Source organism: Lonchura striata, chromosome Z (assembly GCF_050655825.1).
Source record: "Lonchura striata isolate lonStrDom1 chromosome Z, ASM5065582v1, whole genome shotgun sequence".
NCBI lineage: Eukaryota > Metazoa > Chordata > Aves > Passeriformes > Estrildidae > Lonchura > Lonchura striata.
The window spans coordinates 18,104,645-18,130,711 of record NC_140740.1 but is presented as its reverse complement, the minus strand read 5'-3'; the positions used below and the strand labels follow the sequence as shown (position 1 = coordinate 18,130,711).

General features: G+C 40.9%; 1 protein-coding gene across 3 annotated transcripts in view; it reads right to left on the bottom strand.

The window, feature by feature from the left end:
• MCTP1 (multiple C2 and transmembrane domain containing 1) overlaps positions 1–25,292 on the bottom strand; it is a 209,874-nt gene extending 184,582 nt beyond the window's left edge. For 2 of the 3 annotated variants that reach the window (XM_085568072.1, XM_077790123.2), the window contains exon 1: positions 24,330–24,911. In XM_085568072.1, coding sequence (XP_085424198.1) covers positions 24,330–24,911 — 582 coding nt within the window. Of the gene's footprint in view, positions 1–24,329 lie in introns of all 3 variants that reach the window. The other variant, XM_031507452.3, reaches the window with a different exon arrangement.
• Positions 25,293–26,067: the final 775 nt, after the last annotated feature.

Genomic DNA, 26,067 nt, shown 5'->3' with positions numbered 1-26,067 from the left:
GATTTTTTTCCGAAACGGTGAACCCTCTGTCACCAGTGCAAATCATAGTCCAAGAACTCCAGTTTCAGCATCTTCTGGGAACTCTGCAACCACGTAAGAAAGTAATATATTCTTCATGTCAACATTTAACTACTTTAACCTTGTCCATCACTCTCTTCCTGACCTCCTTTTCTTATTTGCTTCCCTACTGCCATGTTTAAAACAGATAAAGGAAAGGATTTATAAAAAAGGTCAATCATAATAATACCAGTTAATTTCAAATAACTTAGTGTGTCTTTAGGAGGTATGGCATGATATCACAAGCAAAAAATACAAACATAAGACCTTGTACCTAAAGACACTATAACTCATTTTGAATGCTTGACTGAAATTATTACTATTCCTTAATCTTTTAAATGCTATAAAAATCAGCTGCAAAGTTGCATAACATACTGTATTTTACCATACTGGCATCTTTATGCACAGTTACCAGCTATCAAAATACTTCTGATGAACACACTTAGGCATTTTGTTAGAAGCACAGAAAAATGTAGGCAGAAAATAAAAACTGATTGATTTATTTCAACTAGTAGGTGCCCATAGATGTTTTATTTTTAACATTTTCATCTTTACAAATGATACTTGATGCTTAATGTATTACATTCCAATTACCACATAAAATAACTCAGACAGCAATTCTGAAACAACAAAAACACCAGTGATAGTGCAGGGTCTCGTTACTAAACAGCAAAATTTGACAGCTCTTAGAAAATGCTATAAAACCTGGGCTATCAAAAGTCATCTTAGAAGCACAGTGCTCTATTACTTTTCTTTGTACAAATGAGGATATTTCTGGTATAAATCATGCTTATTTGATGTGTCCAGAAAGAATCAGCAGTTACATCTCTGTCCTCGACAGCAAGACTGCCAAAGGCTTGCAAGATAGAAAAGTGACCATCAACCAACAGATGAATGTCTGAACAGAATACTTTTCCAGAAAGCAATTAACAAATAAACAGATAATAATAAATAGTATATAACAGACAATACTATTTCCTGAAGAAAATCTGTGCAGGGTGCTCAGATAATCTACTTACATTGAACATCTCCATATCTTGAGGTTTTGAGCATATGTAAAAACTGTAATAAGCAAACTGTATTTATGCAAGCAGCCTAATGACTTTTAAAATAATCACTCCACTCCTTATAGGGAGAAAAGAAACAGAGGGTTATATAGAGTGAAAACAGATAAAGTGGGACTGCCTTCAAAACTTGTTCCTCAAAAATACAATTATTCCTACACAGAGCTCTCATTTCCCATTTTCTAAATATGTTAGTCATACTTTTTCTTCTTGAGTAAACAGGTCTGAATCTTGAAGCATTTTTGTTAAAGTTTTAACTATATGATAAAGGTTGATCAGGATGAAAAGGCTGTGAATGCCTCTCTAGGGATTTCTGTGCACTAGTGTCTCTGTACGAGCTGAAGAGGAAGATGGTCCACCAAGTAGAGTAACACTCACAAAATAGGCATCACTGGGTAGAAAAAAATATTCTTGAAGTCATATTCAGTCTTTCCTCACCACATAGATGTTGCAGAATCTGCTTAAGTATGAAGAGGGACAGAAGAGACTTGATATTTTTGTTTGTTTTAAAGGGAGGTTTAGGATGGCCCTTCCTTTCCCCCCGAGGTGAGTAATGATTTACTACCACCACCTAATGACCTCAAAATTAGCCATCTACTTCCCTATAAAGTTGATGTTTTTCTTCTACTTTCTTTCACAAAAATGATGATTAACCAAGAACTATAATTACTTTCTAGAGGAACACTTCCAAAAGATTGTCTCTTCCCGAGCTTCTTGCAAAAGTGGATAGGAACATTAAAAAGCTTCTTCCTAGTGAAAAACAATATATAATATTCCTTTCATATTGCTCTCTCAAACTTGAGCCAAGTCTGGCAGAAAGTTATGGAAAAAGACAGGCAACTTATCATGTATCTATGCAAAAAAAAAAAATTACAAGTTTTTTTAAAAGTCCAGCAGACAAAGTGAAGAAAAATAAATTAACCAACAATGCAGATGGATACAAAACAACCTAAAGAAACTTAAAATTTGCTTGTAGCTCTTGGTCATAGTACCAAGGATTGCCAAAGTCTGGGGGAAAAAAGTAAAATTGTTTGTAGAACATAATTTTTCATGGAAAAATTAAAATTAAATGAATAGAACATAAACATGCCTGGAAAGAACTCTGCTCCAACTTTCAGGCAGCACAAATGAAACAGACAAGCTGCTGAGACAGTGATATGATGCTCAGTGTCCAGCTTCCTCAGCTGCTGTAGACACCAAGCTGCTGCTGATGTCCTGTGGAAGCAAATTTTGTTTTGGAGAAAAAGGATTCAAGAAAAAAATGCTTAATGCTTCTAGACCAAAATACTTCAAAATATTAACAGCAAGGAAAGAAAATCAAAGCAAATAAACTTCTGTCAGATCTTTTTCACAAAGTGAAATTTCCTTTCTTGAATGGCCCTAGGGTTTATTCTGTACTTTGGACTCAAGTTTAACATTAGGTAGAAAAGTGTGTGTTTTCCATCTCTGTTCATATTTTTATGCTTAAGGTAGGTCCCATTCCTGCTTAGGCAATTCCTCAGTTCTACAACAATCTGTTGATAACATACACAGACCACTACTAGGAACATCTATAGTAAGTGGTAATTTAAAAAAACACTTATGTCCACAAAACTATCAAGTAGGCTGAAGCAAACCTCAAATAATATGAATTTAATTTATTCATTTAGCAGTCTGGTTACTTGCCTTCTTTCATTTTTTTATGCCAGCTTTTGAATATTTAACTCTTTTGAATAACAATTTCATTTCAGTTGAAGGTGAGATGAATAATAAAGTTTGGTAATACAGAATTAACCTAATTTCAGAGAGTAGAAAGTTAAATTACTTGTTAAAAGTTACTTTAAACCACCAAAGACATAAAAAACCCCTATCCTCTTGAGAAACACAGACTGCTATACTTTCATATTCAGAACAAATTTTCATTTATCTTTGCAAACTCCATCTCCTTATTAGTTCTCAGTATGAACTAGACCTAGAATAAGATTTTCATTCAGTAATTATTAAGTCCTTAGGCCAATTACAGTGCAAGAACCAAGCAGTGCATAAAAGTGCACTGCAATTGTCAACACACAGAGGAGATTCTTGTCTGAACCTAAAATTCATCTGTTAACCCAGTGCTTGACCTCCCTTAACATGAACTCACCCTTGGAATTGATTCTGTATTTTTAGTCACAACCTGTTAGCTTTCTTACAAGAGCTCTTTAACTAGCCTCAGGCAAAACTGCCTCATCAGCCCACCAGAAAGTTTGCTCCTCATTTACACAGTACATCTGCGGCTGAGTGCACACAACCTGCAATCACTGCTTCTGCCAGCAAGAATGCAGGGACATTAGTAGTTTGGGAACAACAAAATATCAGTGACGCATTATACTACATACACCCACTTTATGGTGTTAGCCACAATTTAGTAAAAGCAAAATATTTCTTTCAAGTGCTGCTGCTAAATGCCAGTCTGCACAGAATGTAAACCACCTTACAAGATAAGATTTTTTAAGCCTTCAGAAGAACTTCCAGTTAATTCACCTTCAAATACTCTCCAAATACTTCCCGTAAGTTAATATACAAAAATTCAGAAACAGTAACATTCAATCTTGATTTCCCTTTCAACAATGGGGCTTACACTTAACGAAAGAAAACAAGGTTTGAAAGTAAAGATTTCTGATATATTTATAGACTAAACTTAAGGTGTCTTAATTCACAGGGGATCAGTAAAGAGTCTTAACAAAATTAGTGCTAATATTCTGGAAAAACAGTAAGGTGCAACTTCATAAACAAAATCTTACTTGTGATTCACATTATACTAAAAGCAATGTTATCTTGATTAAAAGACTGTACAACTAGCTCTTCTGGAAGTTCATTATCAAATAGTGAATTGACTAAAACTGGTATTTAAAGTAATACATATTTCCTTCTTTTCAGCTATGAAACATTGCACAGAGAACAACAGTGCTACCTAAACTGCCTCCAGTCCTGGATGCAAATAGCAGTGATTCCACTGACATATGTATCAGCCCTGCTCAAACATACAGATTATTTTAAGGTAAAGAAGCACTAACCCAAAAAAGAATGCAGAACGCCTCTGCAGCATAGGTGACTGCTGCCAAATTGAGACACACTAGGGCCATGGACAGTGGTGGGATTGGAGCCTACCATGTACAGGAACAGCAGCTGGAGAGTTTCCATCCTGCAGCTCACACAGCAGCAGGGCTTTGCTCTAAAGAGGGTCATTGATTTCTCTCGTTCTAATTCATTCCTAAAGCCCTTCTGGAAGTAGCCTTAATGTGAGTAGGGGGAGGAGGACTAAGTGAGTAGAATGTAGTAAGACTCTCAATGGGAACACTAATTCAGGGAGTGGCATTCCTAAATCATGACAGCCTTATGTGGTGCATAATATGAGGCACAAAGGCCTGCAGTAACAGCAGATCTGCTCAGAGCAGACTGGAAATTAATTTGGTCTAGGCATTTGTTGTATTAGATATGGAGCCACTGGTGACATTGTTGCTTGGTCTGTTCACCAACCCATATATATATATATTACATATATATATATGTATGTATATATATACATATGTGAAGTATGTGTTGGTATTTTTCAGAATGGGAGAAGGATCAGAATGGCTTTGTTGATGTACTGCAGGATATCAATTTATGATATGGTAACATCGAGGGCAATGAGGGTAATTTGGGATGTGTGTTCAGTGCTGCTCTCCTGCAGGCCATTTTCGGAGTCCATTAATAATCTTACCAAGTCAGTAAGGGGGAAATTGGATGGGATTATTTTTCCCAGCCTTTCACTCCAATTTCCTCTTTCAGGCCTGCTACTACAGCTTTTGAGAATTAAGTCCCTTTGTATGTGAAAGAAAGTATTTTCTTGTTCCTAAGTCTACCAGGTCTCCTCAGAGCTGTCTACATCAGCACCAAGAAATCTACATCAGAGTCAAGAATAAGATTTCTAGGAAGATTGATATTCAGAGGTGTGGCCTAAAGGTAGATAGTTATGAGTGGCATTGAATGTGGGAGAAATAAAGCAGTATTTTAAAGCACCACTCTTCTCCAATGGGATGGAAGTTCACACCTGAATAACTACCCTGTTAAAGTGGCAGAATATTTGTAAGAAAAATGGTGTGGCAGTTCAGAGAGGAGGGAAGTTCTACAATGTACCTGGACCTTGGCTACTATTTATTGAATACAGCTTGATACTAGACAGCACCCTCACCAGGAAGAGGAAAACAGAGATGCACTGTGGCCACCCAAACTGCAGTTGAACCACAGAAACAACCCATGCCAGTAGCAGTTGCCCCTATACAGAAGAAGAAATCCAAAACAAAATCAGTTCATTTAGTGAGGGATGAAGAAGTAGAGCCCTTACAACAGGAGGCAGGGCCAAAGGTAATCACCTAATTCCTATCCCCAAGTCAGGTATGAGATACACAAGATTTCAGTCAGGCAAGCCCTTGGTAATCTGGATGCTCCAATGCTGGCACAACATGGCCCATTATATGAAACTAAATGGTAAAGAAGCCAAGCAACTGGGATTCCTGTGCCGGAATGTGGGCATTGATAAGGGTACTGGGAAGAGGACAGTACATTACTATCTGAAGTCATGGACAAAAAGAATCTGAAGCCTGCTACAGTCCAAAAAAATGACATCCTTGTATTTTATTAGAGGGGTTGAGGCTGCCTCTGAAGTGTTTGGCACCAAAGCACAGCTCTTCCTGTCACCCTGACTGCCAGTGCTGGGCTAAAGGTTGAAAGGGACAGTCCCTTACACACATCATGCCACTGATGCTGTGCAGAATAAGTAGCTTGCACTGCTCAGATAGCAAGCTCAAACCAGAAAACTCAATTGCCCAGGGATCTTGGAGGTCATAATGAACTGGCCCAAAAAAGAAAATTTCAGAGTATCCAGCTACCAGACAAGGAGATGGGAAAGATTACATGCTGAAGAGGGCCTGTCCACCACTTAACCAGCTACCAGAAAATGAAAAGCAACATGTTATCTTTAGCAATGGTTCCTGCCATACTGGCAATGTAAGGATGGGTTATTTCTAGAGCTCAATGGGCCCTTGATGCCTCCAAGCATCCACTAAGAGATCTCCAGTAAGAGATAACAGCATACAGATGGGCTCACAATTGAGGGATGGACTTAAACATGGATACTATTTCCCAGGCAATCAAGCTGGCCAAATGGGTAAAGCCTCTGTGGTATGGCAGATCATGGTCAAAATATAAATATGAGCAGGCCTGGCAGATTAATTACATCACACTCCCACAAACCCACCAAGGTAATAGCTACGTGCTATATTTGTGTAAAGAACCACTGATGGCTGGAGATGTACCCTGTGCCTCACTCCACTGCCTGAAACACCACCTTAGGTCTTGCAAAGCAAAACCTGTAGTGACACAGCACCCCAGAAAGAACTGATTTGTACTACAGCACTAATTTCAAAAACAACCCCATAGACACTTGGGCTAGAGAACATGGTATTGAGCAGGTATATCATACTCCCTGTCATGAGCCAGCCCCTAGTAAAAATGAACCTGTGCAAGTTTCCACTGATCCCGCAATTTCAGATCTTGAGGCTTCACAAGACTAAGAAATCACACACATTGCCTTCTCTCCAGCATACTAAAGTATATTGACCTGCCCCTGTCCACCACATTGCTTGGGCAAAACAGATCCTCTTGAGGTGCAAAGGACAGCAAGTCTGCTGTGCACCTTGAGAGTTTGATCTCAAAGTTAATCAACCTAATAAATGTAAGTCAGATGTGCCTTTCTCCATAATAAGAACTAAAAGCATGTGCCTAAAGATTTATATAATGTTGCAGAAGCAGCAAAATACTGTCTTCCTTCCCCTTGCTCTCACCACTAGCAATCCTGCAGGGATAAACCTAGTGAGTCACCCTATGTGTTCTCCTGGATAATAATCATCCTCCACCTTTGTTTAGGTAAATTGCATACTGATCTCAGGTTTTCTCTGATTAGCATTTTCTTCAGCTGCAAATTGCATGACAAGTCATGATTTTATTTTTCAACATCTTCCTAAAAATTCAGACAGTGTGTGCAATTTTCTCATGTCCTTCTCAGCCACTTATTAACTGCTGAAATCAGCTCTCTTCACATTCAGGATAAAAAGCCAGGGAAATCTCAGGAAAACGGGAAGCTGGACAAGACAAACGCAGATCTGAACCAATGTGGTTAATCAAACATTCTCCCTTTATTCAAGATAAGATGGTAGTTTATATAAGCTTCTACATAGTTTACAGTTACAAAGACACTCTGATTGGCACACTAACATTGTTTACCTTTTCCTTAAATTGGCTAAACTTTTCACATTGCAGCTCTACTCTAATTCATGCTTGGATAGCTGATTACTTTGTAGTTACCTTAACATAATTTCTATCTGCGCCACAACTGAATTCTGCATCAAAGGCTTCGAGGCCCCATCAAGGCTGCTTATCAGCCCTAGTCTGACTGGGTAGCTCAAACCTCATTCCAAACATAAATTATGACCTCTGTCTCTCAGAAATTCTCCAACAAGGATATTAAGTTTTATACATTTAGAGGCCACTGTACATGATTTCACTGCTGTTTTATTAGGTTCTCTTGGAGAATTGCTTGTTAACTATACTTCTAGATCCCTTTTATATTTTCTCCTTTTGAAAATACTATTCTGCTCTTACAGAGATGAGACTTTCATTATCTAGATAATTTCAGTATTGAAAAGCATTGGATGGAATGCTCTGAAGAGCTGCAGTAGAAATATTTCTGTTCAGTGATGCTAAAAAATTACCAATTTTTGTGCATGACTATCTGAACCTGAGTTTGAATGCTAATCAGCAGAAAAAAAAAAAAAAAAAGTAGCTGTAATTGTACAGTATTATACCAGCTCCCAGTAAGACTGCCACTAGCACAAATAGAGAAGGCCAGGTTTATGCCCTAAATCTCTCATTCATGCCCTAAACTCAAACTCACTAACATCCAGAGCAGGGCAACAGAGCTCTCCTGTGCACCTTCTCTGCCCTGCCTCCCGCCTCCTCACTCCTGCCTCCTGCTCACATAGGTTCACCAGGCTGGCTCAGGGCAGCTTCAGTGTGCCAGCTGCACACTCAAGCACAGCAAGAGCACTGCAAGGCATGACACACCGGTGTGCAGGGAGAGGACTGTGCCTTCCATTCTAAAAGAACACATCTCAGAGGCATTTTCAATAGATGGCCCTAGCGTTCATGATTCCTTTTCTGATATGCTTCAACAATATTACCAGATGTATGCCAACGAGAGCATCAGCTATGGACTTCTGTTCAGTCAGCAGCCATATGCTGTACTTAAACATAGCATATTTATTATATGAAGCTACTAAGCTTTTTTCATTCTTATTTGAATAATATACATCAAGAAAACTGCAAGTCAATGTTTTGCCTTTGTCAGCACTATTTCTCATATAAATTTTTCTTTAGCAACTGATGTGTTCAACTGTTTCTGCAGTCACTTGTTCCTGGAAAAAATACCATTGGAATAAATCACATTATCTTACAAACCTTTTATTAGTTGAGTCCTCTAATAAGAATATATTCTTATAGTCACAGCAGAAAATGTTACAGGCCAGCAGTATCCAATTATAAATTTGAAGATAACATGTGTAGCACATTCAGAAAAATTTATTGCAATTCTTCACAGACTATTACCCTGTCACAGGTGTTTGGGGTTTTTTCATAATTCATCAGTGACTGTAATAAAGACTTATTAAGGACTCATCATGACTGTAACAGGTTATATCTCCCTCTACAGAGAAAATGGTGAGCAAAACTGGATCAGTAACCTACAACTGGCCAAACAGATAGTGTCTGATTTATAGGAAATGAGAATGGGTAGTTATCACAAGCACAGACTTAGATTTCCTATACTCACCTAAAAACCCTATATTTAAAATAGTAATAATAATAAAATGTCTCCTCCCACAAAAATAACCTGAAAAAGGAAGGGGGGGGGGGGGGCGGGAAATTAAGTAAGAAACATTATATTAAGACTGAAATACTGACTAATGATTGTCTTCTATGGAAAAAGATGAGGTCACACACCCCTCCAGAACATCCTGCAAAAATTTGCAGTCACCAAACCCCAAAACTTTCTGGGATTAATTCCACTTTGCTTTGGCTCTAGCTGTACCATCTTCAAAAAACAAGGATAAAAGCCCTGATAATTGCAGTGTAAATGGAGGATGGCATGTTGGAAAAATGATATTAGGTAACAGGGCAGCATAGCACTCCCTGGACCAAAGGAAATAACCATGCTTGAAAGAAAGAGAGAGAACGTGAAAGTCCTTTCATCTAACTTCATGAATCTGTGACTGGATGCTACCAGTACAACTCTTGCTCAGGAAATAACATATTCAGGTACAGGACAATTCACATGGGACCACTGATATTGCAAGTAAACACCGAATATATTCCAACCTGGAAAAGAATGCAAAGACTAAATAAAACTGACCAAAACCTTCAGAGGGAATCTGCAGCAATGAAACAGGCAGAAAGTGTTCAGACTAGCTCACACTCACTATCTAGTAATTCTAGTTATGATGTGTTTCCTATACAAATGTAAAGTGAAGCACAGACCTTTAAGAATCTAATATGCCAGCTGGTGCTTCAAATAGTTGCTTAATAGTGCCTACCAGCAAAACATTAAAAAGAAGAAAGCAATCTGCTTGTTCTGTTAGAATCCATTTAAAAAAAATGTGAACAAGCATAAAATTAATTTAAAAGTCTGCAATCAAATTTTCAAGATTAAGGTTTTTTTATATATTCTTCCTTCAGGTATTTTTGAATTTATCATGAGATCTTTTTCCTAATTTTCATGAATATTTAATTAATTTATCTCATACTCTAATCAGACTTAAGACTTCAAGAATTTCTTTGCAGGCTGTTTCTATCTATTTCAGATATTCTAATTCTATTCTTATATCTCTTTTAGGTATTGTAATAGCCATTTTTAAATGTAAATAAGGAACACAGTAGAAAAAGTCAGTAATTACAGCAGCAGTCCTTGAGACCCCATGATTGTAATTCTGCTTTCAATTTTCACAGGGAAACAAAGAGCTTCTCATCGTAGGAGTAACCAAGTATGGCATCAGGCTAGCTGAACTGGATAGAAGGTACACACAGCCTCACAGTCATTTAGGATTTCAGTGGGCAACGCTGAAATCCTAAATGGGAACTTAGGAAACAACTTCAGTTATCTGAAACATCACTGTTGGCACCAAAACACATAGATATTTACAATATTCACTACTGATGCTCATTAAGGCACAGGATGACATTTCTGATGCTGTACACATTGCCAGTAAAAGCACTGTCATTCACTTATAAATAACCAATTTAATCACCATAAAAATAATTTAAAAACTAAAACCAAAATAATAAAATAATTCATTTGTATAAAGGATGGAAACAGTACAATTCCAGTGCCAGCATTCCACATTTTGGAAGGATTAACAGCTTGGTTTAGTGACTACTATTAGTATTGTGTTCCTCTTCCATCACTAGGCAACGGTCTGCTGGGTTATGCTGTATGGTTACATGAAAAGCATGTTGGAAATATTTTCTAGAAATCCACAACTTTTCTCCTTTGACAAGTAACTAGTAGTTAATTTTATTGATATTACTCTCAAGTGACAGGCAATATAAAAGAGCTACTTATAACCACTCTTAAATAATTATTTATAGACTTCTAGAAAGTTTAATGAAAGAGATAATTAGTATGAGCAAGCACAACTTACAGAACACATTGGTGTTTCTTTCAGAACAACTGTATTATGATACAATTAAATAAAGTGAAACAATAAGAGTTTATTCACATGTATCACTGCTCCAACAGATCACCTCCCTCAAACATGCAAAAAGGCAAGACAGTAAAGCAATGCCTGAAAAACTTGACATCACCACAACCACTGGATTTTGCTTGCAGAATTTAGATACTTGCTAACTGGTAAATTAAATGGCATCTACCTCAGAGTTTCCTTATTATATTAGAACTGCTGAAAGATTTTTCGTTTTTTCTAGCTATATATGAATACTAGGTGTGAAACTTAGCCTACTTAACATAGTTTCTATTTGTGACATCCAGGTTCTGAGACACAGAAAGCCTGTGCAGAAAGCCTCTTCTCCCTGCTCCTTGTTTAATTTAAGAAGGCTGCTGCAAGAATCCTCTGCCTTCATCCACGGGACCATCTGCTCAGGGACACACCTGAGAAGAAGCAACCTTCTACTTACATGTCCAATTACCCACAGTGTTTGGAGTGCCACAGTCCACACAGCCTTTGAATCTAGCCAGTCTTGAAGTTGTGTCACTTGTCCCTCATCCAGAAAGGCAACAAGTTAATCAGTTTCTCCATTTGCATGATGAGGCACTATTTTACCAGTAAATGCAACCCAACTGTATATTTTTAATATATTAATTCATATTTCAGGGCAATATGCTGCTTGCATCTCCTCCACTACACCTGAAATGCATTCAAATGGTTACTGGTGAACAGAACACTTCATTCACAAACAGAATAAGAATTTACCAGAATGTCAAAGCTAATCTCCTTATAGGACCAGGGCTAAACAAACACAATATACGCATGAAACACAGACATCTAAATTACAGAACAGTATCAGTATCAGCAAACGCATTAGTGTAAGACAGAGGAACCTGGTGGTATGTGTCACTGCTCCCCTGGCATTACATGAGGCATACATTCTCACTCCTCAGTTCTATGATAAATCAATTCCCTTCATGACTGCACAAAAGACATTCAGATAAAGTTTGACAGCGGCATGGAAAATAATCATGAAACTGTCACTGAGAAGAGACACAGAATTCCTAATGCCATGTTACTGAAGTGCAGCAACACCTCAAGTTTCTTTTATTGTAGCAGCGATGTACACATATGACACATACCTTATGCAAAATCCTGCATGTAAACATGTCTCATAGGACAAGAAGACACAGTCTTTAGAGCAAGAGGACACAGTTGTAAGCTGTGCCAGGGAATGTTTAGGTGTGTTGTTAGGAAGTTCTTCACAGAAAGAGCGATGGGGCATTGGAATGGGCTGCCCAGGGAGGTGGTGGAGTCACTGTCCCTGGAGGTGTTTCATGAAAGACTGGACATGGCTTTTAGTGTCATAATCTAGTTTACAAAGTGGTGTTGGGTCATAGGTTGGACTTGGTAGCTCCAAAGATCTTTTCCAACCTAGTGAAAAGAATGTACATGCACACTCATTTAATTATTTCCAAAACATTCTTCATATAGAAGGTCCAAAAAATCTCTCAATGGGATAAATCTGAACTAGAGTAGGTTAGTCAGTAAATAGGTAAGCAGGTATCTAGCTTTCAAGTTCAAATAGTACAAGAGTACTCACTCATAGTACATAGTAAATAGTACAATAGTACAAGAGTATTCACTCATACTACATGAGGAAAATTATTATTTATTATTATTAACATTATGCATCTGCCTAAATATATACATAAGATTAGGCTAAGGCCAAAGCCATACATTAAAACTTCTACAGTGGAGTTGGCTCCTTTAAGGAAAGATGGTTATTTTTGAGACTCTGTTCAACCTAATAAAGCAAATTTGTACTGCACTTCATTGCAAAGTGCAGCATTTATTATAATTTAAACCACAAGCTGTACAGTTTTCCAAAAGCAGAATCATGCCTCCTAATTTTGGCCAAAATGGTGTCTGTTTTAGGTATCATGTATGTTGGTGGCTGCAGATGGCTGAAATTTACTTCACACTACCTATGCAGCTCAACTGTGGAGCCAAATTTAGCCCCAGCTGGATAAACTGCCAAGAGAACCTGCAGCTGTAGTTGTGCTGATTAATCCAAGCCAAAATCCTTCTTGTTGAAACTACAATACTCAATGGAGAAAGTGATGTTTAATAATTAAATTGCCTTTACCACTAGGACAATGATGAGAAAAGTATAGTATTACCATGGAAACTGAAGAAAAAGACAAGACTTGGTGAAATTATTTCAGGGAGTTTCCCAGCAGATTTCCCAGCATGTTCTATTAGCATCCCTCCCACTGTAACTTATTATCTATTAACAGAGGAGTCTTAATGCTACTGGAATCTACAAACCAAATACGACAGCAAACCACAGGACAGGAAAAATATTTTTTAAGTAAATAAAAAAACCCAAAACAACAAAGAGAAAAACAGTTACTAAATTATTAAGTTACTTATGATGATGAGGTGTATTCTGACAAAAAAGTTCACACAGGCTCTCATCAGAAGCAGATCATGTAATTACTTCAACTAGCCCATTAAAACCACTTACTCTTTTTTGGAAGTACTTTTTTTCCTACATTTCCTTGAAGTCCCAAGAATACTTCTGGAAGCATACATGTATTTGCACATATTCACAACAGAGCTTCTTCCTTCAATTCTTTTCTCATTCAGGTCTAAAGCCAAGATAAATACTTTCACTTTTCTTGCAGGCAAAAACCCTAAGATTAGCTTAAGCCGTTGGAATTCAAATTTACAAATATACTCCCAGCATTGTCTGAATTATGTCTGTCTTGAAAGCAAAGCAGTCACAAGCTCTGCCATTCACATTCTGTGCAGCAATCTGACCTCCTACTTTGGCCTGGCTGATCAACATCAGCTGTAAATTCCAAATAAGCTCAGAAAGATCTGAGCATATAGAAACAGGAATTCAGACACATAAAGCAGTCTGAAAATGTAATAGGAACTTCCAATATGATAAATATCTGTTTATATCACCCATAAAAATGTCCCAGTCTTCAGGGTCCTACATGTCTCATGAAAATCTAACTACCAAGCGATCATTTGAATTACTGATTTTGCTGTTTGGTTCTTCTGAAGCTTTCTTTTAAAAATATTAATGTAAGAATTAAGAAAACACCCTTTTTAGAGCTTGGGGATTTTCCCTTTCTTTTGTTTTTCTATGCATTGACCTTAAAAAACAAATAAAAAAGAAAATGCATGAAAAGTGTTTTAAGTTTGCACTTCCAACAAAGGGTCAATGGCAAGTAATAATTAGTTACTAATATGAAAACATTATTTGCATATCAAAAGTCTAAGCTTCTTAAAAACAAGAGCATTGTCATGTTTGGAATCCTCTGACTGCATTTATATGTACAAAAATGTGCAAAGCATCTCTCATCTCTTCCAACTTATTTTATGGTTAGACAGTATCAGATTTTAGTCATAGAAGTAGAGAGGAGCCATATTTTGGAAAAAGTTACTTTTTTTATAAGAGCTCATTTGAGTTTAGGGTACATACTTTTTTCCTGAGTCCATTGTATCAAATTTCTTGGTCTAAATGTATTTCAATCTATTCATTTTTAATACCACATACTTATTTTTAGGCATCTACTTTCAAGTACAGGAGTCCTCCTTTCTTCTATTTCTTCCAGAAATTCCTTACAGGATTTAATAATGCATACTACTGAAAGGTATTGCAGAATTTTCGATTTTCAATTTTATCAATATTCCAGAATTATATAATAAATCATACTATATTAAATAGCATTAAATTAAAATAGACTCTTTCTCTTTTCCCATCATTTAAAAGGAAGTATTATTACATTTTTCTATAAATTCCTTCATTTATTTCTTGAACCCAGATTTTGCATAGATTGTGGCAGACAGGAAGTCAATCTCTTGTCTTTACATACATGTCCTGCATTGCAAAAAAATCCTGCAGTGCCAGATTGGCTGTCTCATTCATTGGTAAAGTAAATCCTGTGGATTTCTGCTTCTTGCCCAAGTATAGTGTAGGTCACAAACTTATTTCCACTGGTTTTGCTTTAGGAATTTTTGGGTTTTTTTAGCTATCACCTGCAAATCCTTCAGGACAACCAGCAGGATATCTCCTAAAGCTGCACACATCACCGAGTTTCTATCAATCCTGCTTTTGTCTTTCCTGCTCTTCTTTCTTTTCATTTTCTCTTATCAGAATTGGTCTCACCTACTGTCAGGATTTCCTCTGTAGTTTATTGCTTTTTCTTACTAATCTTGTCTACTTAAAACTTTCAAACAAAAAACTCTTTGTGTTGAATTAGGAGATCATAAAAAGGTGCCTCAATCTGAACACAATCTGTACCTAGTTCAAAAATTTCTGCATTGAAACTTAGTAGAGACTGATAGATTTTACCAGAATCAGTTGTAAGTATTCATTTAAAAAATCAAAGTTCTTTATTCTTATTGGCTTTGTCTTGCTAAATGATAGCAAGAAAATGTTATAGAGAGTTCAGTTTGTACTCTAAAAATCAACCAAATTTATTATCTAAATTAAGGTCAGAAGCAAGATACCAACTGTATAAACATCTTCCAAGAACCACTCCAGCTTCTCCCCAACACATCCTGTCCATAGTAGTTACGACATGTAGTGGTAGGGTCAGCAACAAATATTACACACACAATTCAACATTACAGACTGTTCTCAACCAAGAATCAGATCTCTTTGGGGTACACATCGTCTTTCCATGACCCTCTGCATGATCCACCAAGCGCACCCAGGTCCTTGAGTAAAAAAAAATCTCATGGATAGAAGGCAGAACTAATCAAAACGGTTTTCTCTAACACAGTTTTATATGTGTTATACTTTGTACTTTCTACAGTATGTGGAGGTTTTGATTGGCCAAGGGCAGCTCAACTGACAAAGCCTTGGGTGTTAACTAATTAGATTGCCTTTGTTAAATGTAGGTCCAGCCACCCACTGCCTTCAGTGTGGTTTTTAACAGTCCATTGTACCATTCAACTTTCCCATAGGGTGCTGCATGACAGGGAATATGACACCTACTCAATACCATGCTCTCTGGCAAAGGTGACTCTGTGAAACATCTTTAAAATCAGTTTCATTTTTCAACTAAGTCCTTTCTGGGGCGCCATGTCACCACAGGACTTGGCCTTCAAACCCCACAGTGGTGTTCCAGGCAGTGGGGCAAGGCACAGGGTATATCTCTGGCCATCCAGTGGTTCTTTACACCACTGTAAGCATGTAACAACTGCCTTGGCAGGTTTGCATGGTGTACTATGTAAATAATCTGCCAAGCTTCCTCATATTTATGTTTCAACCATCATCCCCCCATTCCACAGTGACTTTACCTGCTTGGCCTGTTTGATTGCAGCAAATGTTTCACAGTTGTGAATAACCTGGAACATACTGTCAGTGTGCAGTCCACCCCTTGATCACAACCCTTTCTCTATTTTGCTGCTCTTCCCTGATAAACTGAGGCCCATAATGCAAGAAATAATTCATGCTTATGCTGCCAGCCAAGGTCCTCTTGAGACACTTTAATCTTGGCAGCTACCTGACCCTCAGGTCCTTGGATAAGGATAGTTCGTTTGCTTTGCATGGAGGTGGCAGCTCCTCCAATCCCAGAGATAACTCCATTGGCTGGCACTAGTTCCCAACCCTCTGGCCACTCGAAGCAGGAAATGACAGTCATGTCTGCTCTGGTATCTGCTACACCTGGAAGAAAAACTTTGTCCCCTTTGTTAAACAAACCACACTCTATAATAGGTCTGTCTGAACGTACAGTAGGGTTTTCTGGTAAAATATGAGTCCAAGTGAGTAGGAGAAAGGTTTGGGTGATGGGTATACCCTTTTACAAATACCTAAGTGGGTGTACACATGAGACAGTCACAGTAATTCCATCCCTTGGCCCCACAGTTTGGACTTCTGGTAATACTTACAGATTGTCTAGTCCAGTACTAGAGTCCCCTGTGATTAAAATGTTCCTTGGTTCATTGGAGGGTCCAAATTTACCAGTAGGAATTTTGTAGGTCTCCTTATCCTCCAGCTGGATGGAAAGAGTGCTCATTAACGTGCATCGTGTCCCTGCCTGAATGTATTGGTAGATCTTGGAGAGCTGGAGTTTTTCCTCGATGTCACAGACAGTCTCTCGGTGCTTGGGCTTTCTGAGATGATGGGGAAAGGGGTATGGAATGGCTTCAATGCATTTGGTGTCATCACGCAGTGCCGCCCTGCACTCCGCGGGAAGTTTCCCTGGTGCTGCTGTTGAGAAGGCTGATGCTGGACCTGCTGGTGATACTGAAACTGGGGAAGTGTTTAAAATGTTCTTTACAGTCTGGGCATGCAGTGGAGGGACAACCAGTGAAGGGGAACTCTGCACAAAGCCCTTGTCACATTCCACCTTGAGGTGACCAAGTTCATTACACTTACAGTACCGCATGTTCTGTTTGTTTGTTTGTGCTACAAAGGCTTCAGCTACTCCTTTGCTATGGCTACTATGTGTTCAGTGGTTGTGAGGCCGGAACAGACTTCCACCTTTTGGTGAATGGTAGGTTCAGGGTCTGGATGGAGTGCCCTTATGATTTTTTTACAATTTTCACTTGCATTGGATACTCCTAATTTGTTGAGCAGCTCCTCTTTGGCCCTTGGGCAATCAAACTGCTTATCAATAGTATCCTTTAATCTGTCAAAGAATTTTATATATGACTCATCAGTGCTTTGGTGAATGTCAGCAAAACTTTATTGTGGGGTAGTACCATCAGGTGTTTGGAATAAAGCATTCTGAGCAGCATTTTTGATGTCCTCTAAAACAGCTTTGGATAAATTTCAGGCTTGTGCTTGCCACTCAAGTGCTCTACTGGCTAGCATCTGATTGGTAATTTCATACTAGTTTTTAAAATTGTTTTTTCCAAATTGATTCCCACAGAAGTAGCTCTGTAGGTGATAAGAGGAGGGACATAACATGCCAGAGGTCATGGGGGACATGCACATGAGTAGAGAAAGCTATATGAGATTTTTGAAATATGGGGAATATCAGCCAAAATAATTGGCAATTTGACAGATTTCTCTAAGATCAGTGTAAAGAACAGTTTTCCATTTTGGGGGCACCCCCTTCGGTATCTAACTGGAGCATAATAACTGAATTTAATTTTTCAGTGAACTCCCAGTTCTTATCCAAAGCTGCTTCCCTTTTGATTTGAACCCAGGGATCTTCAAATTCACTGTCTGAGGAATCTACCTCACTGTCAACTGAAGTAGAGGCAGATGTCCTAGAATCAGCACTAGAGCTCCAGCTGGGGTGCACTTCATGCTTGGAGCCTTTGGCGTGTAAACAGGAGGGATTTTTCTGATTAGCTTCTCTCCCGGTAGGATGTCGGGGGGGGGACCCCGGGGAGAAAACATTGGGCCCAGCAGAGGCTGGGGAGAAGGACCTGGAGCAGGGATTCTGCAGGGGACAGGGGGAAGGGGAATCTCCGCTGCCAAAACAGCAGCTTCCATCTCCAGACCTATCACGGGAGGATAGGGGACAAGGGTCAGGGGGGTTGGAACACAAAGGCAGGGATACAGAGCTTTTAGAATCTTTAGAGCCCTCTCCCAAAGCTTGCATCACTGTGTAAATAGAGTGAAAAAGTGGATAGAACTTCCCAACTTGAAAATCACCTTACTTTTGAGTTGATACATTGTTTTTGCTACATTATCCCAGAACTCAACAGAAAGAACTGACTCAGCTGTACCACCCCGAAAAAACTTGAAAACCCAGAGAAAAAGAACCCAGAGATCACCCTTAGAGAACTTAACATTATATTTAAGAAGGAGATTAGAAACTTGGGAAAAGATTTCTTTCTCAATGGAGAACTTGGTCAATAGAGTTCTCAATTGAGAATTTGGTCCCCATTAAGTCCTCTGCCTCCTAAGAGATAAAAGAAAGAAAAATAAAAATACAAAAAGGTGACAGTCACCAGGCTATACTCATCACCTCGGTGTGTCAGAAAAAAAACCTCTCAGAGGAGGTTTTGCTGATGAGGCCGGTCCTCGAAGTCTTGAGAGCTGTTGGCCACCCCCAGAGAAATCCCCCAGAAAATTGGGGTTTTTTCTCTCAGGGAACTGGAACAGTGACTGCAACTTAAAATCCAGAGGAGATCCAATGAAGATGCTTTCAAAAGTCTAGATGAAGCCTCAAGGTCAGGGCCCAGTTCCAGTAATACATATACACTGTATTAAAATACCATAAACTGACAGCCTGGTCAGATGCTTACAGAGCACAAGAAACAGATTAGTACACCTCAAACTGCTGAAAGATTAACCTTTTATTAGAGATTAATACAATGAAAAATTGGTCAATTCAGAACATCCCTTAACAAAATCAGATGTCTAATTAAACTCTTGGAGAAAAAAATAGCTTTGATCAGTTGCAAAAGCTGTCTTACAAGAAACAAACAGCAGCAGCTTTTTACTCTTGGTTGCTATTTCTGTGTAATTTAACCAGCTCCAAGGTCTTCTCATTCAGCTTAAACATTTTTTCTTCGACTAATTCCCTGTGTGTCAGTGGCCACATCACTAAAAGCAAGTGTTCTCATGTTTTCTAAAATATTGCCCTCTCAATTTTCAGAATTATGCTGCTCTCAAATCATGCTCCAAACACCTGTGCAAATTAACTCTCTCCAACTCTTTCTGTTTTGTACCAGCATTGTGCCAGGAAAAGGTAATTAATCCTTGGCAGTCAGCAGTTTTCAAATTTTCTCACCACCTTCATCTTTCTCAATGCAATTAAAGTAGCTATTAAGATCCTCTTGGGTGACATTATCTGTGTAGCTTTTCATTGACATTTCAGCATTTTGTCTTTTCTTGTTCCTTTTCCTTCTTTGGTTGGATCAATTGCATACGCTAATTATAACAAACAAACTAAATTTTTCCCTTTTGTAACTTCTCTGACTCACACAACTCTGAACCAATTATAGATTCATTCTGGTATAGGCAGAGAAACATGCATGGTATGCCAGTCTGGTCTTTTTTGGCTCTGCATCCCACTCCACATTAAATTCAAATTCCCCTCTCTTCAGGCTCCTTCCCAGTTCAACCTGTACTCCTTTCTACTAACTATTGATTTCCTTTCTCTTTCCCAGCATCCCAGTACAAGACAGCACTCTTTGCCCTGAAAGTGCAACATCTCCTAATACAACCCAGCTCACTAAACTCCCATTCTTTCTGCAGATCCTTCTCCTTCTGCAGCTCACCCTCTTACATCAACTTTATTGACTGGGAAAGACCCTGTATCTGGATACATCTCCAGTTTTTCAATTCATCTTATCTCTCATCAGTCTGTATTATATATTCTAGACCATTGTTTCCCAGTCCCTGCTTATTAATGAAACAAATAGCTCCATGTGTCACAAAATTAATGAAACTTGCTTTCTTATGGCTAAGAAATTAGAGGCTGAGCAGCAGCCCTAGCCAGCCCCCATCTTCCCTCTGCAAAAATCCCTCTTCCACATCTTCAATTATTCACATAGCCACTCACAGAACTGGAAAAATTAATGGAAGGGGTCAAGAACCTCTCCACTCTTTTGGTGTAATGGCTCAACCTGGACACATTTTAAGAAGTCATGAAATTACAAAATTTGTTGTTATGAGATTTGTTGTTATCTTGCACGAAAACACACTGGAGAGAAGTGCCCACAAGAGCTCTCACTGTGGCAGTCAAACTGCAGCCTGGACATCCCTTCAACCAAGAACCCTCTCCCTAAGCCCTCTTCATGTTCACTGTTGATTCAATATGACATATAACCAGATCCATGTTCTTTGATTAAGACAGTGAAATACTTGTAGGGTCTCTATTCCTACAAATCTTAAGAACAGGGGTATTTTCACCCTCCTGGTTTTTAGTAAATTACCATGACAAAATACAAGCAACATAAAACTTTTCAGGCAAAGCTATGTCTCACATAAAAGAAAAAGGTCATGTTAGCACAGGCACTGTCAGATAAATTCATGCTCCAGCTGGCACAGAAAGGAAAATTAAAAGGGACAGTACAAAAACCCTTGTCTCACTGCCTTGGACCATGGCAGCACATTCAGACACTGGAAGCACTGTGAAGCATTGCTTCTGGGTGTTTTTGTCATCTCCTGTCCAGGGGACATCCCAGGAGTCATCCATCAACATCATCCAAGTCCTTCAAGGATGCAGCAGACATATGGCTCTCAGCTACACGACAGTGACTGGCTGCCATGTGGAAAGTGATGAAAAGTTTGGCCCAGGAAACCTGTCTCATCATCTTTGGAAACTGGAAGAAGGATGTATAATTGCACATGTGTTCAACAGTCTTGATCCAAATGAGGCAGTAGCATCTGCTTGCTCTCCATTTCAATAAAATTTTACATACGTTTTAAAAGAAGTTGCAATTTTATGTTGATTTACTTCTAGGTAATTTAATCTCATTTTAATGATTCTGATATACTTTTTTAAAATCTTTGGGCATGTAAGGCTGCAATGAAAGACAATGAAAATCCAGACACTGCTGTAAGTCTGTGCTGTTGAGTCCTAGTTACAGAAAAAATGGAATGGAGCTTTTAATGCTGTTAATTACATGCTACACACATCATTGCTGTGGTCCCAGCAGGAAAAGACAAGGAACAGGAGGGGAAGTGCACCATCTTGCCTGGCTCTCTCCAGAGAGAAGATATTGGGATAAGCCAGGTAGACTCAGCCCCACTTCATCACCGTCAGTCCCTTTCCCATTCCTCCAAGCAGTGGCTTTAACCTGTGGTGCTGAAGGACAGCAATGCCAAGTCCGGGACAACTGTTCCAGGGAATACTTGAAAAGAGAGAGAAGGGGCAGCACAGAGCCAAGCTCAGCTGAACCATTCTGAGCTGAAGCCCCAGCAGAGCCGAGTGAGTGGTGGTGGGGCCAGAGAAGGCTGTGCAAGTGGCAACACGGCACAAGATTCAAGGGGTTTGCCTGCCCTACTTAGACTGGGCTAATGGGGGGATGCAAACATGAACCCACCGGAGCTCTCATGGCCATATTGCCTTTGTCTGAGTACATACCAGGCACTTTCTTTGGGAAGCACTTTTTCTTTTGTTCCCAGTGATAAATGCTTTGGGTTTCTTGGGTGGGACACCCTCTTTTTATATATTTTTCTTGTTACTGATGTTCCTGTGGTTATTGTGATTTTAGTAAATTGTTATTCCAACTCACAATCTCTTATTGTCTCTCCATTGGCAAAAGGCACAGGGGGGAAGGGAACAGCTTGCTTGGAGGTTGGTTCCCTGCAGTTGTTAAACCAGCACATGCTGAAAGTAAAATCTGGATTTGAAAAATGCAAGTTATTCCAAACTCATGCTACCAGACAAGTAATCCCAAATCCTCAGAAGGGTGTAAAGGTCACGACTGAGGTTAGGCAGGCACTTTACTGCCCTGGGATAGCCTGTAAGCATGCAAGACTTGACTCCTGAGGTACATTGAAATGGAAACTCCAGCTGCTCACAGTGGAAAGTCCTTGCTCTGTTAACAGACCACTGAAGAGTACCAGGCATACTTGAGGACAATCAACAAATCTTTATAGTCAGAGTCTTACTTCCCCAAATATCATAAAATTCAATGGAGATGGTGAATTAAACTAGATTTAAGAACCCAAGTAAGATTATATTTTAGTGTTGAGAAAATAAGTGAATATGCTTATTATAAAATAGCAGGAAAACTACTCTGTCAGATCATCCCTCTGAAACAAACACAATCAGCAGCTCTGCAAACATGAGCAAGCTTTTTTATTACCAAAACCAGCATATCTGGTATCCAAGCACAGCCCAAATTAATACTAGGAAACACTTGGAGGAATTGGCCATAATCCCGCTAATTGAAAACAAGTGTGAAAAAACCTAAATTGATTTAGCAGTATTCTTTCCAAATGCTATGACTGTACCTTGTTCTAAACAAGAGCAATGCCCTCACAACTAAACAACATTTGACATGTTTTGTAAACAAACATTTGCAATTCTTTACTAAACACAACAGTAGAATAAAAAGAAAGAATTTCAGTAGAACTGAAGAAAGTCACAGCAGTCTTTAAAGCAGAATAATGTCCTGCTGTCTCAAATAATAGTAATAAATAATTAAAATGTGAAATACATTCTTGTGAGCCAGCAGTTTGGGGAGGAAGGGATTCGCTACTGCAGGGAAATGCCCACTTTATAGATACCTGTCACAATAATCCCACCTCAATAAACAATGATCTAAACCTTTTACAAGCATTTTACAAGAGATAACCACAGTAGTTTCCAGTCAGGCCAGTGATTACAACCAAAGCAACCCCATGACATAAAGTTAAGCCTAGGTCCCGTATTTTGAAGGTGAACTCCTTCAAATTCTGCAGAGGGACATTGAAGTACCACTGACCTGAAGGTACACGTGCAAACTGCTGCAGAAGTACTGTCATTCTTCATTAGCATAGGTAATGAAGCTCATTTGATTCTGGCAGCAGTCAAATGCATTTATACAGCCTATTTTTGACAACACACAGAACGTCTTTTACTTCAGCTACTCATTTCTCCCTGATTATGACCTAAGACAGTTTATAATAATACGCATTAGTCAGTGATTCCTGAGAAAGGTGGATGACTGCTTAGAATTACAGAAGAACCAAAAATACTTGTATGTTTTGTGCTTTTCTTGCAGTAAATTTATTCCAAGATTCAGCAGTCCCTATCAACAGTAGCTTCACCGTGCAATTTAAAAACTGATAGTTTAACTGGAAGAGTTATGGCTTTGTTTACTGCCTTCACCCAACAACCAGAACGAGTCTCGTAGACAGAACTGACAGCTGCCTGAGACAGTACCCAGCCAAATAATACAATCTATTAAATGTGTCCTAGTGGTTGTCATTTGTGTGTCTTGCACAAATCAAAAGACATAGTAATTCAAATTTCGATAACCAAACAAGAAAAAAAGCAGATGTCACCTGAGGAAAAGTCGTGCTGCACGTGTTAAGAGCAGACACCAGCAGAGACTGCCCTCACAGACCTGCGAGGCGTGAGAACGAGGGAAGCCTAACTCCAGCCTTCGAAACACCTTTCCTCTGCACGGTTTATGCAATGAAGGTCTGGGGGAGGTCGCTCCTGTAGCGGAGCAGGAGCACGGCTGGCAGCGATGCTCCCAGGGCTCTGTCCCGCGACACCCGCCGCCTGTCACGGCGTGCTGGGGGAATGCAGGGATGCGGGCGGGAGCCGAGCCCTTAGGCGAAGGGCGCTCCTCAGCAGCGAGCGAGCGGGAGGAGGGCTGAGACTCAGCCGCGGCCGTCCTTCGCCTCACCTCAGCTCCCTTCCCCAGCGCTCGCCCTCCCACGTCTCCTTACCTCAGCTCCCTTCCCACCTCCTCTCCCCTCCCCAGGGATTACCACCCCTTCCGCCCAACCTCCCCACCCGGTCCTGTACGCAGAGAGGCGACGCGGGCCGGCACTCACTGCGCTGCCGTCGCCGTCCTCCGTGCGCTGGTCCTGGATCCTGCCGGCAGCGGGCGAGCCCTGCAGCAGCTGCTCCAGGCAGGCGGTACCGGGCAGCGAGGAGCTCTTCTGGTGGGACAGGTGCGCCCCGGGCCGGCGGCCCTCCGTGCCGCCCGCCGGCCCCTCGCAGCCGGCGGCCCCGGGCTCCGGGCGGCGGCCGGGCGGCGGCCCCTTGCCCTGGGGCAGCAGGTGCTCCCGCAGGCGGCGCAGGGCGGAGCCGGACTCGCCGGCCGGCTCCAGCGGCTCGGCGGCCGAGCAGCACAGGTTGGGCTGGGAAGACGAAAAGACGCGGTCTAGCACTTGCCGCCGGCGCTTGAAGCCGCTCCACTTGCCCCCGGGCTGGAGGTCCCCCTTGCTGCCGGCAGCCGGCGGTGGGGCGAGGGTCTCCGCAGTGCGGCGCTCGGCTGCTGCCCGCCCGCCGCCGCTCCGGCCCTTGCCCCCCAGCTGAAGGTTCTTCCACAGCCGGGCCTGGAAGGAAACCGCCGGCTCTGCTTCGCTGGGCTTCTCCCCCGTGATCACTCGGGGCTCCTTACCCGGCTCCATCTTTCTCCTCCTGCGGCGGGGGCGGCGGCGGCAGCAGCAGAGCCCGCCGGAGCCTGCCGCCCTCTCTCCGGTGCGGGGCGGGCCGAAACGGAGCGGCGCCCGCTGCCGGAACGAGCGCAGGGCTCCGCCGCACCGCCCCCGCTCAGCGTGGCGCTCCCGAGGGAGGATGGCGTTGCAGCCGCGATGCTGAAGATAAAGGAAGGACGAAGTTGCCACCCTGGCCCATCCGGGCAAAAAGTTTGCCACCCTAAGCCCACCCTGGGTGGTCCCTCGGTAGCGGCGGGCGGCGCGAAGCCTGGCAGAGAAAGTTACCGGCGAGGTGCAGGAGAAGCAGCGGCTCGCACACAGATAGTGCGGCAATACACATGAAGCTTTGGCAGGAGGGGCTTGCCCTGCCCTCCTCCCCACCTGTTTCCTGCGGTGGAGACAGCCTCCCTGTACGATGTGAGGGCGCAGCCCCGGCGGCCGCGGGTGGCGGAGTGTGAGCGCCCGGGTGCTGCGCTCTCCGTGGGGCCGGGAAACGCCCAGATCCTCGGATGAAGGTGGGAATGTGAGGCGGCTCTCTGTCCAGCACGCATCATCCCCGACCCGCAGGAACTTTGTGGGATTTCCTCATGTAGGTACAGGATGCGCTGCGGGAAACACGGGCCTCGTCACCGGCTATGTCCTTCGGCAGCGCTGGGTACTGAGTGCAGAGCCCGCCCCGGCAGGACCCGCCAGGCATCGGGGAAAAAACCTCAGCTCGTCTACCGTTCTCGTCTTTTTTAGATTAAATAAAAAGTTTTTTATCATAGCATGCTGACTAGTAGCCCCATCACTGTATTTTTGGATGTTTCTTTTTTAATTAAAATCATACCAGCAGAGTGATTTCAGAACAAATCTTCTACGCTCCATGAAACAAACAAGCAAAAGAAATCTTTTTGTGTAGAGTGAGCCATGCCTTTGTGCAGTGTACTTTCGGGTTTCATTTAAAAAGACACTTCTCACAATGGAGAATTTGGCCTCTTATATTCAACTTTCCCAATAAAGTTTGCAACCAGGCATTTGACAGTACAACTTTTGCTGAACAGAATATGAGGAAAATTAAAAATACTGAGCTAAAATGGGTACTTCCAAATCATCAGGGCCTTGGGAATTCAATCTACAATATTTGAGA